The sequence below is a fragment of the Protobothrops mucrosquamatus genome, unplaced genomic scaffold (assembly GCF_001527695.2).
Source record: "Protobothrops mucrosquamatus isolate PMUCROS unplaced genomic scaffold, P.Mucros_1.0 scaffold394, whole genome shotgun sequence".
NCBI classification, from domain to species: Eukaryota; Metazoa; Chordata; class Lepidosauria; order Squamata; family Viperidae; genus Protobothrops; species Protobothrops mucrosquamatus.
In genome coordinates, this window is record NW_015386725.1 from 818,521 (window position 1) to 832,941 (window position 14,421).

General features: G+C 36.5%; 1 protein-coding gene across 1 annotated transcript in view; it reads left to right on the top strand.

The window, feature by feature from the left end:
- The window catches only part of CAPRIN1 (cell cycle associated protein 1), a 45,720-nt gene that overhangs the window by 24,049 nt on the left and 7,250 nt on the right, over positions 1 to 14,421 (top strand). Inside the window, exons 5-11 of the mRNA XM_015816020.1 lie at positions 13 to 43; positions 3,989 to 4,126; positions 5,158 to 5,210; positions 5,295 to 5,381; positions 8,199 to 8,354; positions 8,577 to 8,682; positions 9,320 to 9,381. Coding sequence (XP_015671506.1) covers positions 13 to 43; positions 3,989 to 4,126; positions 5,158 to 5,210; positions 5,295 to 5,381; positions 8,199 to 8,354; positions 8,577 to 8,682; positions 9,320 to 9,381 — 633 coding nt within the window. The remainder of the gene's footprint in view (positions 1 to 12; positions 44 to 3,988; positions 4,127 to 5,157; positions 5,211 to 5,294; positions 5,382 to 8,198; positions 8,355 to 8,576; positions 8,683 to 9,319; positions 9,382 to 14,421) is intronic.

Genomic DNA, 14,421 nt, shown 5'->3' on the forward strand with positions numbered 1-14,421 from the left:
GATCTGTTGGAAGGGAAGGAAAAACCTGTATGCGGGACAACATGCAAGTATTTTTATTCTTATGATTTTCAAATGATAACATTTAGAATATTTAGGTTGATTCTTTATAATTTGCAGTACCTGTGGTTTTATGGTAATACCAAAAAAGGAGACATAACACTGCAAATTCTCATACAATACCCTTAATTTTATATGCTAGCAAAACAGTGCTTAGGATTACCCAAAAGAAAAAGAGATGCCAGATGTTCAAGCTGCTTTAGAAAAGGCCAAGGAGCTTGAGACATTATTGCTGATGCATGGTGGATAACTGAGAAAACCAAAGAATATCAAAAAGAAGCCATTGTATGCTTTTTTGATTATAGAAAGTCTTCTGTTTGTGTTAATCACGTCAAGCTCTGGAATGTGGCCAGAAGAATAGGAATCCTAAGACACGCTTTTGCCCTCATGAGAAACTTATACATAGGTCAGAAAGTCATTGTATAGACAGAATATGGTGAAACAAATGGCTCCAGGATGGCAACTGTGCATGACAAGGCTTTGCTTTCCCCTTATTTATTCAATATATATGCCAAATAAATTTTAACGGCAGCTGGATTGGAAGAATATGACCATGATTTAAAAACTGGAGAAAGAAACATCAATAATTTGTTTTATGCTAATGACAACATGGTGATAGCTAAAATTGGAAAGGATATATGAGCTCCAGTAATAAAGGTCAAGGAGCACAGTGAAAAAAATGGGACGAAAATTAAATACAAACTCCAAACTAATGACAGGTAGAACAACCAACCTTAGAATTTATAGTGAAGATATTGAAATGGTGGATAGCCTTTTAAGATCAACCATCAAAAGTATAGAAACAAGCAGTCAGGAAATGCAGATTAATACTTGGTAGAACAAAAAAGTCTTGGATAAGATATTAAAATGTTTTGATGTTTCTGTATCTACAAAGAATCATGCAAGCCACGGTATTCACTGGGATTATCTATGGAAGAAACAGAAGTTGGAATTTGAAGAAACATGATAGGAAGTGTACTCACACTTTTGAGCTTTGATGCTGGAGAAGGCTCCTGAGAATACCATGGACAGCCAAGAAATAAAAGGACCATCAAACTAATAACAGTTCTCTCTCAAGACACAAAAGACTAGATAGGCTCAAATTACCCTAGTCTGGCCACATTGTGCAAATACATAATTTCTTTGGAAAACCTTCTGATGCTGAGAAAGATGGAAGGATAGAGAGGAAGAGATGACCAGCAGCAAGGTGGATGGACTCTGTTATAGTAGCAATGAGTTCACTGTTGGAAGACCCAAAAGACCAGGTTAGGGACAGATTGTTATGAAGAAAATCTACCTAGTGGCCAGAGTCAGAAACAATTTGATGGCCCATAATCAATGTATTAAATTGTGTATTTACTAGGTTGTTGTTAGAACATTTTTTATTTGTGTTAATGGACCAATTGGGAAGAAAGTTGGTCATTTTGGAATGTCCATTAAATCACATCATGGGGATTTATATAATTTACCCTAATTTATATCATTTCTGTAATGATATCATAACAATATGAGTAATATAAACCACAGCACAAATTTAGTATGCTACGTGCGAAGTCAATTGCATTGACATCTGGAAAAAAAAGATTCCCCTCTATTGCTGGTAGTGATTAGCAAATATTTCTTTGCAAAAACTGGATTTGCAAAAGGGGTTTTCAAACAAAATTGTGTATTATGCAGAAAAATATTACAAATTTCATGTCTCCAACTGAAGAAGAATGAACTGATAGCCAGGTCAATTTTACAATACAGATAATTCTTCCTTAATGACTGTTCAGTGACTTTGAAATTACGATGGTGCTAAACGACGAGAGTTATGATATGGGCCCTAAGTTATGGCCATTGCAGTGCCCCTGTAGACATGTGATAAAAAGCAATACCCTTAAAACTGGGGGGGGGGGGTGCTGCAGCTATCCCTCTTGTCTGTCTCCTGCCCAATGCACTCAGCAGTGCAAGTCTGGACCTGAGGTAAAGTCCTGAAGCTTTAGCAGATTGACTAAACTGGAACTGCCCCAGGCCTGGCTGCATTCTCCAAATCACATGAGCCTTGGAGAATGACACAATTACTCTTGCCACTTAGTGCTCTAGATCTCTGCCTTCTGCTTGCCTTTGGGCATTTTTTTTCTGTAGAGAAACCTGTGCAGTCTACCCAAGGCACCTCCAGATCACACCAGGCCTTCTTTCCCAAAGCCTATTCATATGCTACTTTGGAAGCTTCCAGAAACCCTTTGCAACTTCAGAAGCCCTGAGCTAATAGGTTTCATTCTTTAGAGGTTTCCTGAAGCCCAACATGACTTTGGGAGCCCCATGCAAACATATTCCATTCTCATGGGACTTCTGGGCCTGATGCGATGAGGAATAGGCCTGGGTCTCCCTGGCTGCAGCAGATTTGCTTCCCACTGCAGCATCCCTCCAGCTTGTATGCAACCTGTACCAGGCCTCTCAGGGGCTCTTCTACTGCCCTGAGGCATTCTCACATTTTGTTTTAACCTGGATTATATCTGCTTAATGATCTGCACAAATCACTTTAATGACTGCAACTAGGACAATCAAGATTTTCATTGTCTCGCTTAATGATCATTTTGCTCAATAACTGAGATTGTGGTCCTAATTCATGGCCTACTAGTATACTTTCAGAAAGGTGTAAAAACATGGTTCTGCGGCCTTGCTTCAGGCTCACAGAAGAGTACACAGCCATGCGCTGGTTGGTGCCCTGAAAGCCCTACCCCTGCCTTTTCATTAATTTTAATATTAATTTTAATTCATCCTTGTCCTTTTAAATTATAAATTTCATATACTGTTTTTATGTTTTAACATTTTTTACTTGTATACCTCCCAGAGTCCCTCTGTGATGCAAATGGACAGTTTTAAAAATTTGATAAATAAAATAAATACTAGATTCTAGTATATCTAATGAAATCAATTTGCACAGAAATTATTTTATGAGGAAACTTGATGCCTATATAAAACTAGTACCCTTGATTAGAAGATGCACAACCTGAATAGTCTCATACTGGATATTACAAGATTTTTTTAAAAAAATATATCTTTTCTATAAAGGAAGACTAATTTAGAATTTGTGGTAAATGCTATATTCATTGAATATTTTATATTTGAACCACTTCCACAATCATTTATCTCAGTAAGCTCCTTTTAGAGGACATACAAACTTCTGTGAAGCACTGTATGCCTTGGGCTTTGATCTTCAAGTGGTTCTTTTGTATTAAATACCATAAAAAGTGACATCTTTGCTGCCTTATTATGTCCTCTAATTGAATTAATATGGTAGTAATTCTTAAGACAGTTCTTGATTTGAAAAGACCCAAATGACATGCTAACTTGATCATCTCTGATCATTGGATTCTGGAATACATAACAGACAACATTATTGTGTAATACTAGAATTCTAAGCAATGTTGGGCAGTTGAATCTGAGTTATAGTTAACTTGGTTCAATTAATTTTTTTAAGGAAGTAAGATTTCTTGTTGCTCATTAATATTAAGATGGTTGCTTATTGTAGACGTAGGAAGAATGTTGTACACTAGTATACTCTAGAATAAGCCTGCCCAGTAAAACGCTTTTTTGTTTTTGTTTTTCCTTGTTAAAAGTATCAGGTTGAAATATTTGTTCCTGTTAATAATTTTACAGAAATATTAAAGGCAAATATTTTATGATGTGTATTTTCCATTTATATAATATTATATGTATATTATATAATCTTGAGAAAAAATCAGTCAAAATGCATTTCTGTTTATATTACAACAAATATACATGCATTTTAATATACTTCTCTAAATAGAAACAATTTTTAAAATTGAAGTACTTTTTAAAATATGGAATAATTGAAACATAATGATAGTTTCTCTCTCATGTAGTTAATGTAAAAATATTTGGCAAGCGACACAATAAAAAAGTGCTGTTTTCATGGTTACAGATAAAGCCCTAAAAGAAATTGTTGAACGCATTCTTCAAACAAGTTATTTTGACAGTGCTCACAACCATCAAAATGGACTTTGTGAAGAAGAAGAGACAGCATCTGCACCCACAGTTGAAGATTCTGTGACAGAAGCTGGTAACTAAAAGAAATAACTGATTCTGATCCTAGTCATGTTAATTGAAGAATACCACTTTGCTCAGTGGGAGTTATTTCTGAGTTAAAATGTATAGAAATACTCATGATTTGTAGAATTTTTGTAACCTTGTGTGTACTTATTTGTTGAGTGTAGTTTACTTACTATACTATGTCATATATGAGGCTATACTCCACTACACACTTAGAAGTTGATTTTTAAATTGTTTTCATATTTATTTTCATACAAGGTAAATTGGTCACATGTAGGTCACACTGGCCAGCCTTTAAAAACTAGGCTAGCAAGGCATCTATTAAATCAAACCACAGAAAATCTGTAGTTTTTTTGAAGTCAGGAATTGTATCTTTTTTAAAAAAAAAATGTGTTAGCTTCTGGATTTACAAGAGTATATGTTTAGTGAAAAAGTCACAAGAAGAAGCCAGAATTTTTAGACTTTGTTTATTCAAAGGCTTAATATATAAAATGGGAGCCGAATTTCTCAGTTATCCATTTTGCCCTTTCCTCCAAACAAGAAGTAGTAGGTTTGAGAGATGTTAATGGGTGGGATGGATCCCTTAACTCAAGGCATTATTTTACTTGTTAAAATTTTCACAACCCACAAAATGAGTTGAAATGTTCCAGTTCCTAGGATACTCAGATGGGGTGGGGAATAGGGGCACAAGAGAAGATTTGTGAGTTACACAGTCATGTTCCAGCTACTTAATGTTTTCAGAAGGGCACAATATTTATTAAACATACAGTTCAAGAGAGCTATTAAATAATGAAATATCTCAGATTTTAAGAGCTGTATTTTGTGGATTGAAATAATCAGTGGTTATAATTTTACTTCACAGCTAAAATATAGATGAATAAGAGTATTTTTACTATTTTTTTATTTTATTTTAATTTATTTGATAGTTGGAGCCATCCACAATTACTGAAAATCAGGCATAGAAGTTTAATAATTAAATATTATTAATATAAACATTCATTTTAATAAAGGCTTTATGTAAAGAGTGTATTTTCCTCACAGAGCCTGAACCAACAGAAGAATACACTGAACCAAGTGAAGTTGAATCAACAGAGGTACTCTTTAGTAGAAATACTGTAGTCATCTTTCTAGAATGAATGTTGTTGGTTTATTGTTGTATTCTTTCACTTTTATTTTAGTATGTAAACAGACAGTTCATGTCAGAGGCTCAGTTCAGCAATAATGAAAAGGAACAAGTAGACGAATGGACAGTTGAAACTGTTGAGGTAAATTGTTACATATCTTTTATAAAATTTCAGTAAGTTATAATTCCTTCATAACTTATAATTACAATTAAAATAGAATTATTAATCTTGAACCAGTTCTCAAAAAAACCCCTTTGACAGGAATGAATATTTTCTCCAAATATAGGAGTCCTCGGGTTATAACAACTTGCTCAGCGACTATTGAAAGTTGCAACATTGCTGAACAAGTGGTACTTATAATGGGTCCTTGAAATTCTGGCTGGGTGCTTGGCAACTAACTCGCACTTGGAATAGTTGTCTTCCACTTACATAATCACAATTTTGTGACATTCTTTTGGGTCTTCCAGCAAGCAAAGTCAATGGGGAAATGGCAAGGAAAGTTGCAAGTTGCTTTGGTAAGTCTCTCAACCGTGCACCCTACCCCCATCCTTCTGCACTTGTGCCATGCTGATCAACTGCACACCCTCAAGAGTTGCGGTACTTGTACAGTGCCTACCCGCTATTCATGCAGTCTCCCTGGCCACATGTGCGCCCCCTTGCTCCCCACTGGCGTTGGTTATTGGAAGCTGGCAGGAAGTTGCAAAGAGGTGCTTGCTTAATGATGGGGACTGAAAGGATTGCCAAGATTAAGTGATATGGTCATGTGACATTGTGTTTTACAACTGTATTGCTTAGCGACCAAAATTCCAGTCTTAATTGCTGTTGTAACTCGAGGACTACCTGTATTTATTAGTATTGTATTATTTTATATATTGTATTAGTTTATCTAGAAATCCTTACAGATATAGTTTGACCTTTTATCAGTATAAAACACAAATGGATCAGAATCAATGAAAATGGAAAATTTCAGCAGCTGTATGGTTGTGCATAGAGTATCGACAGTAATAGCAAGCACTGAATATTAGTGATACTTTCATTGATATAAAGGGCATTTGAGCACTAATATAAAATAAAAATAAGCAATCATACAGTTAGCATTTTCTTATAAATGCATACCAACTCTGTTGTTGGAATTGTGTAAGCTCATTAAGTTAAATACCGTATTTTTCGTTCTATAAGACGCACATACCGGTACTATACTATTTCTCTTTCCCTCTTTCTCTCCCTCTATTTCTCCCACTCAAAGATCCTTAAAATCCTTAAAGGTTATGCTCGGGCGGAAGACTTTTTCTTTTACAGATGGGACGGGTGGGCCTGACATTCGCGCGCAGGCAGGACCCCGCCTGCCGAGCCACCGCTTCCCCATCGCCCTCCACGCCAGCCGTCTCCGTCTCCAGACCTCCCAGCTGATGGGCGCAGGTCCGGGGGGTCGCCAGCTGACGGGCGCAGGAGTTCGGCGCTGCAGCGGCCTCACTTTCGCCCTCTGCACCGGCCAAAGCGTTCCCCAAGGGCCGCTGACGCGCTCCTCGCTGCCGGCGACCATGCAAGCCCTTGCAATTGCTCCAGCCGAAGAAGCAAGCGGCTGGGAGGCCGCGGCAGCGCCTACCTCCTGCGCCCGTCAGCTGGCGACCCCCGGACCTGCGCCCGTCAGCTGGAATGTCAGGCAATGCTTTGGCCGGTGTGGAGGGCGAAGGGGAGGCCGCTGCAGCGCCGAACTCCTGCACCCGTCAGCTGGCGAACCCCGGACCTGCGCCCGTCAGCTGGAATGTCAGGCAACGCTTTGGCCGGTGTGGAGGGCGAAGGGGAGGCCGCTGCAGCGCCGAACTCTTGTGCCCGTCAGCTGGCGACCCCCGGACCTGCGCCCGCCAGCTGGGAGGTCTGGAGACGGAGACGGCTGGCGTGGAGGGCGATGGGGAAGCGGTGGCTCGGCGGGCGGGGTCCTGCCTGCGTGCGAATGTCAGGCCCACCCGCCCATCTGTAAAAGAAAAAGTCTTCCGCCCAAGCATAACACCAGCAGTTCTGTGCCACAGAGGCTTGAGACACGGAGGCGCGGGACGCGGAGCGGTGGGAGGCGGCATTCGCTCCATAAGATGCACAGACATTTCCCCCCATCTTTTGGGGGGGAAAAAGTGCGTCTTATAGAGCGAAAAATACGGTATGTATTTTAGTTAGATTCTAACATTTAAGGATGCTATCTTTTCCCCTTTATAAAGATGTATCTACAGGTTGTCCTCAATTTACAACCATAGTTAGGACTGGAATTTTGGGCACTAAGTGGTGCAGTCATTAAGTGAGCCATCACATGACCGGACCTGATTTTGCCACCATTTTTACCATGGTCATTAAGTGAATCACATGATTGTTAAGTAAATCACATGGTTGTTAAGAGAATCTGGCTTCCCACATGGAATTTACTTGGCTGGCAATATCTCAAATCGCTATCGTGTTGCAAGAGGCTGCAACAATAGTAAATATGAACCGGTTGCCAAGCACCCGAATTGTGATCACATGACTGCAAGTGTGGTACAACGTTTATAACTTTGAGGACGGGTTGTAAGTCACTATTTCTCTATTTCCAAGGCCATTGTAACTTTGAACTGTTGTTAAATGAATGGTCGTAAGTCGAGGACTATCTGTATAAAATCACTTTTGATTACTGTCATATTATTATTAAAATCCTAAGCATGCTATTATTTACAGAGATCTGCTTTCTTCCTCAGTTTCTAAGTAACCTAATAGCATATAGTGCTAGCTTCGTTCAAATCATCCTTCCCATTTTTGTATTTTTTAAAGGAAATAATGACCCAGATCTTAACTATTTAAAACTGAAAAACATTTATCTTTATATTCTTCCTCCTGGAGTACAAATATACTATTATCACAAAGTTGCTAGTAGATAATATTGTCGATTTGCCATTTAATTGTAGACTGACTGAAATTGTATTATTTCTAATGTAGGTGGTAAATTCACTCCAACAGCAACCACAGGCTACATCTCCCCCACTTCCAGATGCACATACACTTACAGCTGTAGCTCAAGCAGATCCACTTATTAGAAGACAACGAGTGCAGGACCTTATGGCGCAAATGCAAGGCCCATATAACTTTATGCAGGTAATTAATAATTTAATTAATACAAGATTATAGTATTTTTAAATATGTGTAGAATCCAATTGAAGTGGGGAACTGTTTTCTTCAATTGATCTGAAATAGAATTTGGCACTGACTGATTTGCATTGATTTTGTCTGTGGTGAAGCTGTCTTAAATCTAGTCTTAATAATGTAAGAATTTATGTCTCTAGTGAAGCCGGCTTAAATTTTGACTTAATTATCTAGGACTCTATGCTGGAATTTGAGAACCAAGCACTTGACCCTGCTATTGTTTCAGCTCAGCCTATGAATCCACAAACTTTGCAGATACCTCAGATGGTTTGCCCTCCAGGTCTGTAATATAATATTGTTTGTATGTGAACTATGTAGCAAAATAGCAATGAAACTCAAGTAATTTAAGTATTTTTACATTTCACTCCATTTTATATTCCATCTTTCCATTTGTAGAATGTTCAACTGTACAAGGAAAAAGTGATGCTTAATAAAAATATTCACAGGTTATTATAATATTTAAAAGTCTGGCTGAAAAGACACATTTTAAGTGTACTTTTTAAAGTGGAAAGAACGGGACTTAACACACATCCTAAGGAAATAAGTCCCTTTGAAATGTTTCTCCAAGTCAGTCTATCTTTGAAATTGGGGGAATCTGCAAAAGAAATTTCTCCTGCAGGTTTTAATATGTGGATAGGTTTATAATGGAAGAGGCTGTCCTTTGTTTACAACTTTAGAGGTTACAGTGACTGCTTATAAGCAATAGAAAATAGTTCTCTCAGTACCGAATTACATATTTCAGTTTGTATGATTAGAATCTTACCTGATCCATTTTGCACCAGCTGATATTTCTGGATATTTTTAAGGATAGTTCCATGGAGAAATTATAGTAATCAACTGCAACATAATGAGGCATTATGCTTAAAGAAACTTCCACTGTATTAATTTCAGTATTGATTGTATTATTCTGTTTGTAGTTCACGCTGAATCTAGACTTACACAAACAACCCAGGTTCCTGTACAACCTGAAGCCACACAGGTAAGAACCCTTGATACCTAATGGCTGAATATTTCTTTCTAAACTTTCCTCTTCCTCTTATTTAGGAATTGTTGAGCTAGGTTCTACAATACTTTCTTCATTAGCATGTAATTAGAAGTGGATGAACTTTTCATACCAAAACTGGGGCAATCTGTTTTCCTTTAAAAATCCGAGCTTGTATCTTTCACATTATTTTGACATATCATCCGGAACTATTAAAGGTGTGCTTTGGAAAGGAAATATATATATAAAAAAGTTACCTCAGGCCCATGTAAAAGCCCTGCTCTGGTTATAGGAGAATCCACAAGCAATTAAAAATATTTATAACACTTCTTTTTCAAAACATTTGAACCCTATCGTACTCAAAATAAGATACAGGTAGTAACTTAGCATACTGCTTAATAATAATAATAATAATAATAATAAAAAAGTTGGAAGGGACTTGGAGGTCATCAAGTCCAACCCCCTGCTCAGGCAGGAACCCTACACCATTTCAGACAAATGGCTGTCCAGTCTCTTCTTAAAAACTTCCAGTGGTGGAGCATTCACCGCTTCTGGAGGCAGGTTGTTCCATTGGTTAATTGTTCTAAATGTCAGGAAGTTTCTCCTTAGTTTGATCAGTTTCCATCCGTTGCTTCTCGTCCTGCCTTCAGGCGCCTTTGAGAATAGCTTGACTCCCTCTTCCTTGTGGCAGCCCCTGAGATATTGGAACACTGCTTAGTTTAGCATTAACTCTATTGGGGAAGTTACATAGAAAAAAAATCTGTAAACGCCTCTATGGCTTTTACATTTATATGATGTCTCCCATATGGAGACATTATAATGAGAAGGCAGCAAAGGTGTCTTAAAACTAGGGTTATACAAAACATTGGGTGTCAGTTTCAGGTGGTCTGTGCTTGGATTGAAATATGTTTCATCTGGGTACATATTCCAAAAACATAGAAGTAGAGGTGTTTAGAATGAGAGATATAGGGAAAATGACCAAGTGATGTGTAAAAATAGCTAAACAGAGGAGAAAAAAGGTTAGAGTTAGGTGCTGGAAAAGTTAGACGGGTTGGTATTTTCTAACACACTTTCAAGCATGACAGACACAATTTTTTTCATGCATGAAACAAAATATATTTCATGTACTCATAAGTATAATCAAAGTATATTTCATGTACTCAAAATTCTGAAGTAACAATCACCCTTGGAAATTAATTGTGGAAGTTGGCTTTATTTTAGTATTGGAATTAGCATGTTATTGTGACTTTTGTTTGTAATATTCTTTCCAAATTAGAACCATCCCGGTAAAGTATTTGGGGTGAATTGAATCATCACCATTAATTAATTTCACATAGAGTCTTTCAAAATACTGTTTTCTTGCCCAACCGTTTCTAGATAGTTGCTTACAGCCAGTGAGCATTGTCTGTATAGAATGTGTAATTTTTGTCCATTCATATGTCACCATCAGCTCCATCGGTTTTTATTGAGTCTAAATATGTTAGGTTAGTTTAAATACCAATTAATTACTGTAGTTTTAAAAACATTTCTTTCTAGGACTAGTAAGTGGTTCATTGGACTCATTAAATAAATTTCTATTAAAATTAAGGATTAGGATTAAAGATGAAGCCATGATTAAAACCCCAAATGAAAATCAGAATAGAGTAAGCATTTCTTGTAACTAAAAATCTTGCTAATTTTTACTAGCAGTTTCAGAATGGCATGATCACAAATGGAGAGACTTTTGGAAAAATAATAAAAGACTTTAAATCGGTAATGCTTATAGAAATATGCAGAATTCAAAAAATCTGATTGTAATCCTCTTCAGATGCATGAATTATATTACTTAATTCTGATAAATGACAGTTTTAAGAACACACATTACTTGGAAACAAACTGTTTAAGTAACAGTTTAAGAAACATTTTATAATGGATATTAATACTTCCTTATTTCTAGCACATTTAAACAAAGCTATTGATAATTTGAATTTGTGCCAGCTCTTATGTTTCTATGTGACTGACCATTTGCAATATAATTGTATGCATAGAATGCCACATAGTAGGGCAAGCCAATTTTAATGGTATATTCAGGATGGCTGTTGAATAATTTATTCTGGTTTTTAGTTTATTCTTGGTTCTGTGATGAATATCTTCATCACTTTAGAGGTAGTTTTTTCTGTCCCTTAAAAAATTATAGAGGAGTGTTTTTGAACTGTTAGCCAGTTTCTTGTATAAGTAGTCCTCTATTTATGACCATAATTTGGAGTGGAATTTCATTTGTTAAGAAGTGCAGTCCTTAATGGAATCATTAATGACCAGACCCAATTTTATACTATTTTTATATCATAATTGTAAAGTGAATCCAGCTTCCCCAATTAATGTTGCTTGTTGGGAAGGTTGCAAATTACGATCACAGGATGCTGCAGTTGGTCATAAATATGAACTGGTTGCCAAGCAACCTAATTGGAATCATGTGATCACCAGGTTGGTAATGCGAGTAGCAGGTCGTAAGTCACTTTTTCTGAGGCCATTGTAAGTTTGAATTCATTTCATTTAATTCAGTTCAAATTTGAATCCAATGAACAGTTGTAAGTTGAGGACTACCTGTAGCATTCATTCCAGTTATTTTTGAGATTGCATATAATGAATTCTCTTCTATTTTACTGTTCATTTTTTATTTATGTCCTAATTTTCTGTTCAGTTGAATACTTAAGCTAAAATTCAGTACAAATAGGAAATAAGTATAGGAAATATAGATTTAAAATCAATGCTAAAATCATTGAGTCTGATTACTTTCCAGGAGTAATGGTAAGCTATATTAGTCATGTCAAGAAAGGTGGCAAGGAGCAGTGGAATTGGGAGTCGCTAGAATATTATTGGTGCTTTATTCCGCAGCTATGGATAATTTCCCCTGCAGTTTAATAAATATAGAAGAGCATAGGCAACAACATGGAGCCCTATGGGATACCATTAGCCAGTAATCTAGATGGTAGTAGTCAGTAGTCTCACAGTACTGCCTTCTGTGCACAGTCCAGAGAAATACACTGAGACCATTGCAAGGCCCATTCTCATCAGATTGTTCAGAATGATGCCATGTTGAATAGTGTCAAAGCTTCCCACAACTCCAGGACAACTATTTACATTTGCATCATTTAGTTTCCAGCAAAGGTTGTTCATTAGGCTTCTAATCTATAGACCTGTTCTATAGAGTCTATAATTCTATAGATTAGACAAGTTCTTAATTTGATGATGTCAGAAGCCTTTCCCTTCCTGGCACATGAAGAGAACTAAACAAACAAACAAATAAATAAAAATAAATATAAGTAGTCCTTGACGTAATACTACAATAGGGACCTGAAAATTAATAATTAAGCAGTGTGGTTATTGTGATGTCTTGTGACTGCACCCAGTTTGATGAACTTTTCTCCCACAGTCAATAAATCAGTCGCCATGGTTGTTCAGTGAGACATGTGACCACGACTTGTGACCTTCTCTGCTGGCTTCCCCATTGACTTGGCTTGTTGGTAGTTAGCTGAGAATGTCGCGAATTGTGATTGCATGACAGTGGCACACTTGACTGTTGTAAATACACAATAGTTGCCAAGTGCTGGAGTCACAGTCACATGACTGCAGGGAGACTGCAATGGCCATGAATCGTTTTTTGCAGCACCATCATTCCTAAATGAATGCTCATAAATAGGAACTGTCATTAGCAAATGGCTTTGATAGGTGCCTACACTTACAGATTTAATTATCTCTCAAAAATTTGCTCAGGGGTTTCCTCCTGCTTTGCAGATCAGTGCAGGCTTACCCAGGCAAAATGCGGATGAGATGAATGTGCTCCTACTTTGCTGGTGCGAGGTTTGCCCAGGCAGAAGAGCAGCAAATTTGACAGCATTCCTGCCTTGCAAACAACAGGCTTAATCAACTTTAAGAATTTTTTTTTAATAAAAAGTTTTATTGTTTTTTTCCATTTTTTTATACAAAAGCTTAGGACACAACGTGGTGGTCAGAGTGTCAAATCATTCAAAAACAAAGTCATATACATATAGCTCAAATTAATTATAAACAATTTGCTCTCTATAAGGAATAATATTACTTATTAAAATTAAAATTAATACAATTTTAGATAAAGTTCAGTCAAACAAAGATCCTCAATCACCTTACAATTATGATAATCTATATCCTGTTTTAAGCTTTACTAATTGCAATTGCCTTATTCCAGTTACATTTCAGTAGACATATAGTTGGGATTTCAGGTATCCTTAATAATAGATCGTTCATTAAAACTATTTTTTTCCCTATCACAAGTGGCTCTTACTCTCTATTACAGCGTATTTTTCACGTTTAAAATAACAATATAAATCCAACAAATACAGTTCTATTTTTTAAAATATATTCTATCATTTCATCAATCCACATCTATAAAAAATCCTTTTAAGCCCTTTTGTAAAGTTTACACCTTCAAATACTTATCAAGTATAATGTCAAGAAATTCCCTGCCTTCATTCATTATTAAATCAAACAGAAATTCTCTCTCTATTTCAAAATAATTATCATATTTAAAATAATAGTGTAGTTCCAAAAAAACCCAAAACATATCTATTTTTAAACACGTGTTCTATCATTTCATCACTCTAGGTCTATAAAATCTTTTTAACCCCTAAACAAGTTTGCTCCCTAATAATTATCAACTATGATATCAATCAATTCTCATCCTTCTTTCATTATTAAATCAGACAAAATCTCTAAAGCCTTTTTAACCCATCAAATAATGTTGTATATCACATTTAAACCTGACTCTAGCTTTCTTTCTAGGCCAAGTTGGTTCCCATATTAAAACTTTTCGATTGTCAAACCTCAAACTTTGGTTACAAAAATTTCTAATCAATTCAAACTGAGCAAAACTTTCTTCTCTTCCTGGCAATATCATCTGAGTATTATATTGACTTTTATTCCATATTATAATTGTAAGTAAATTATCCGCTTTGTTGTGGTTCCCAGAAAGTTGTATCTGAGTATCAATCTTAGTTTTCAGTAATTGAACTGAATCAGTTA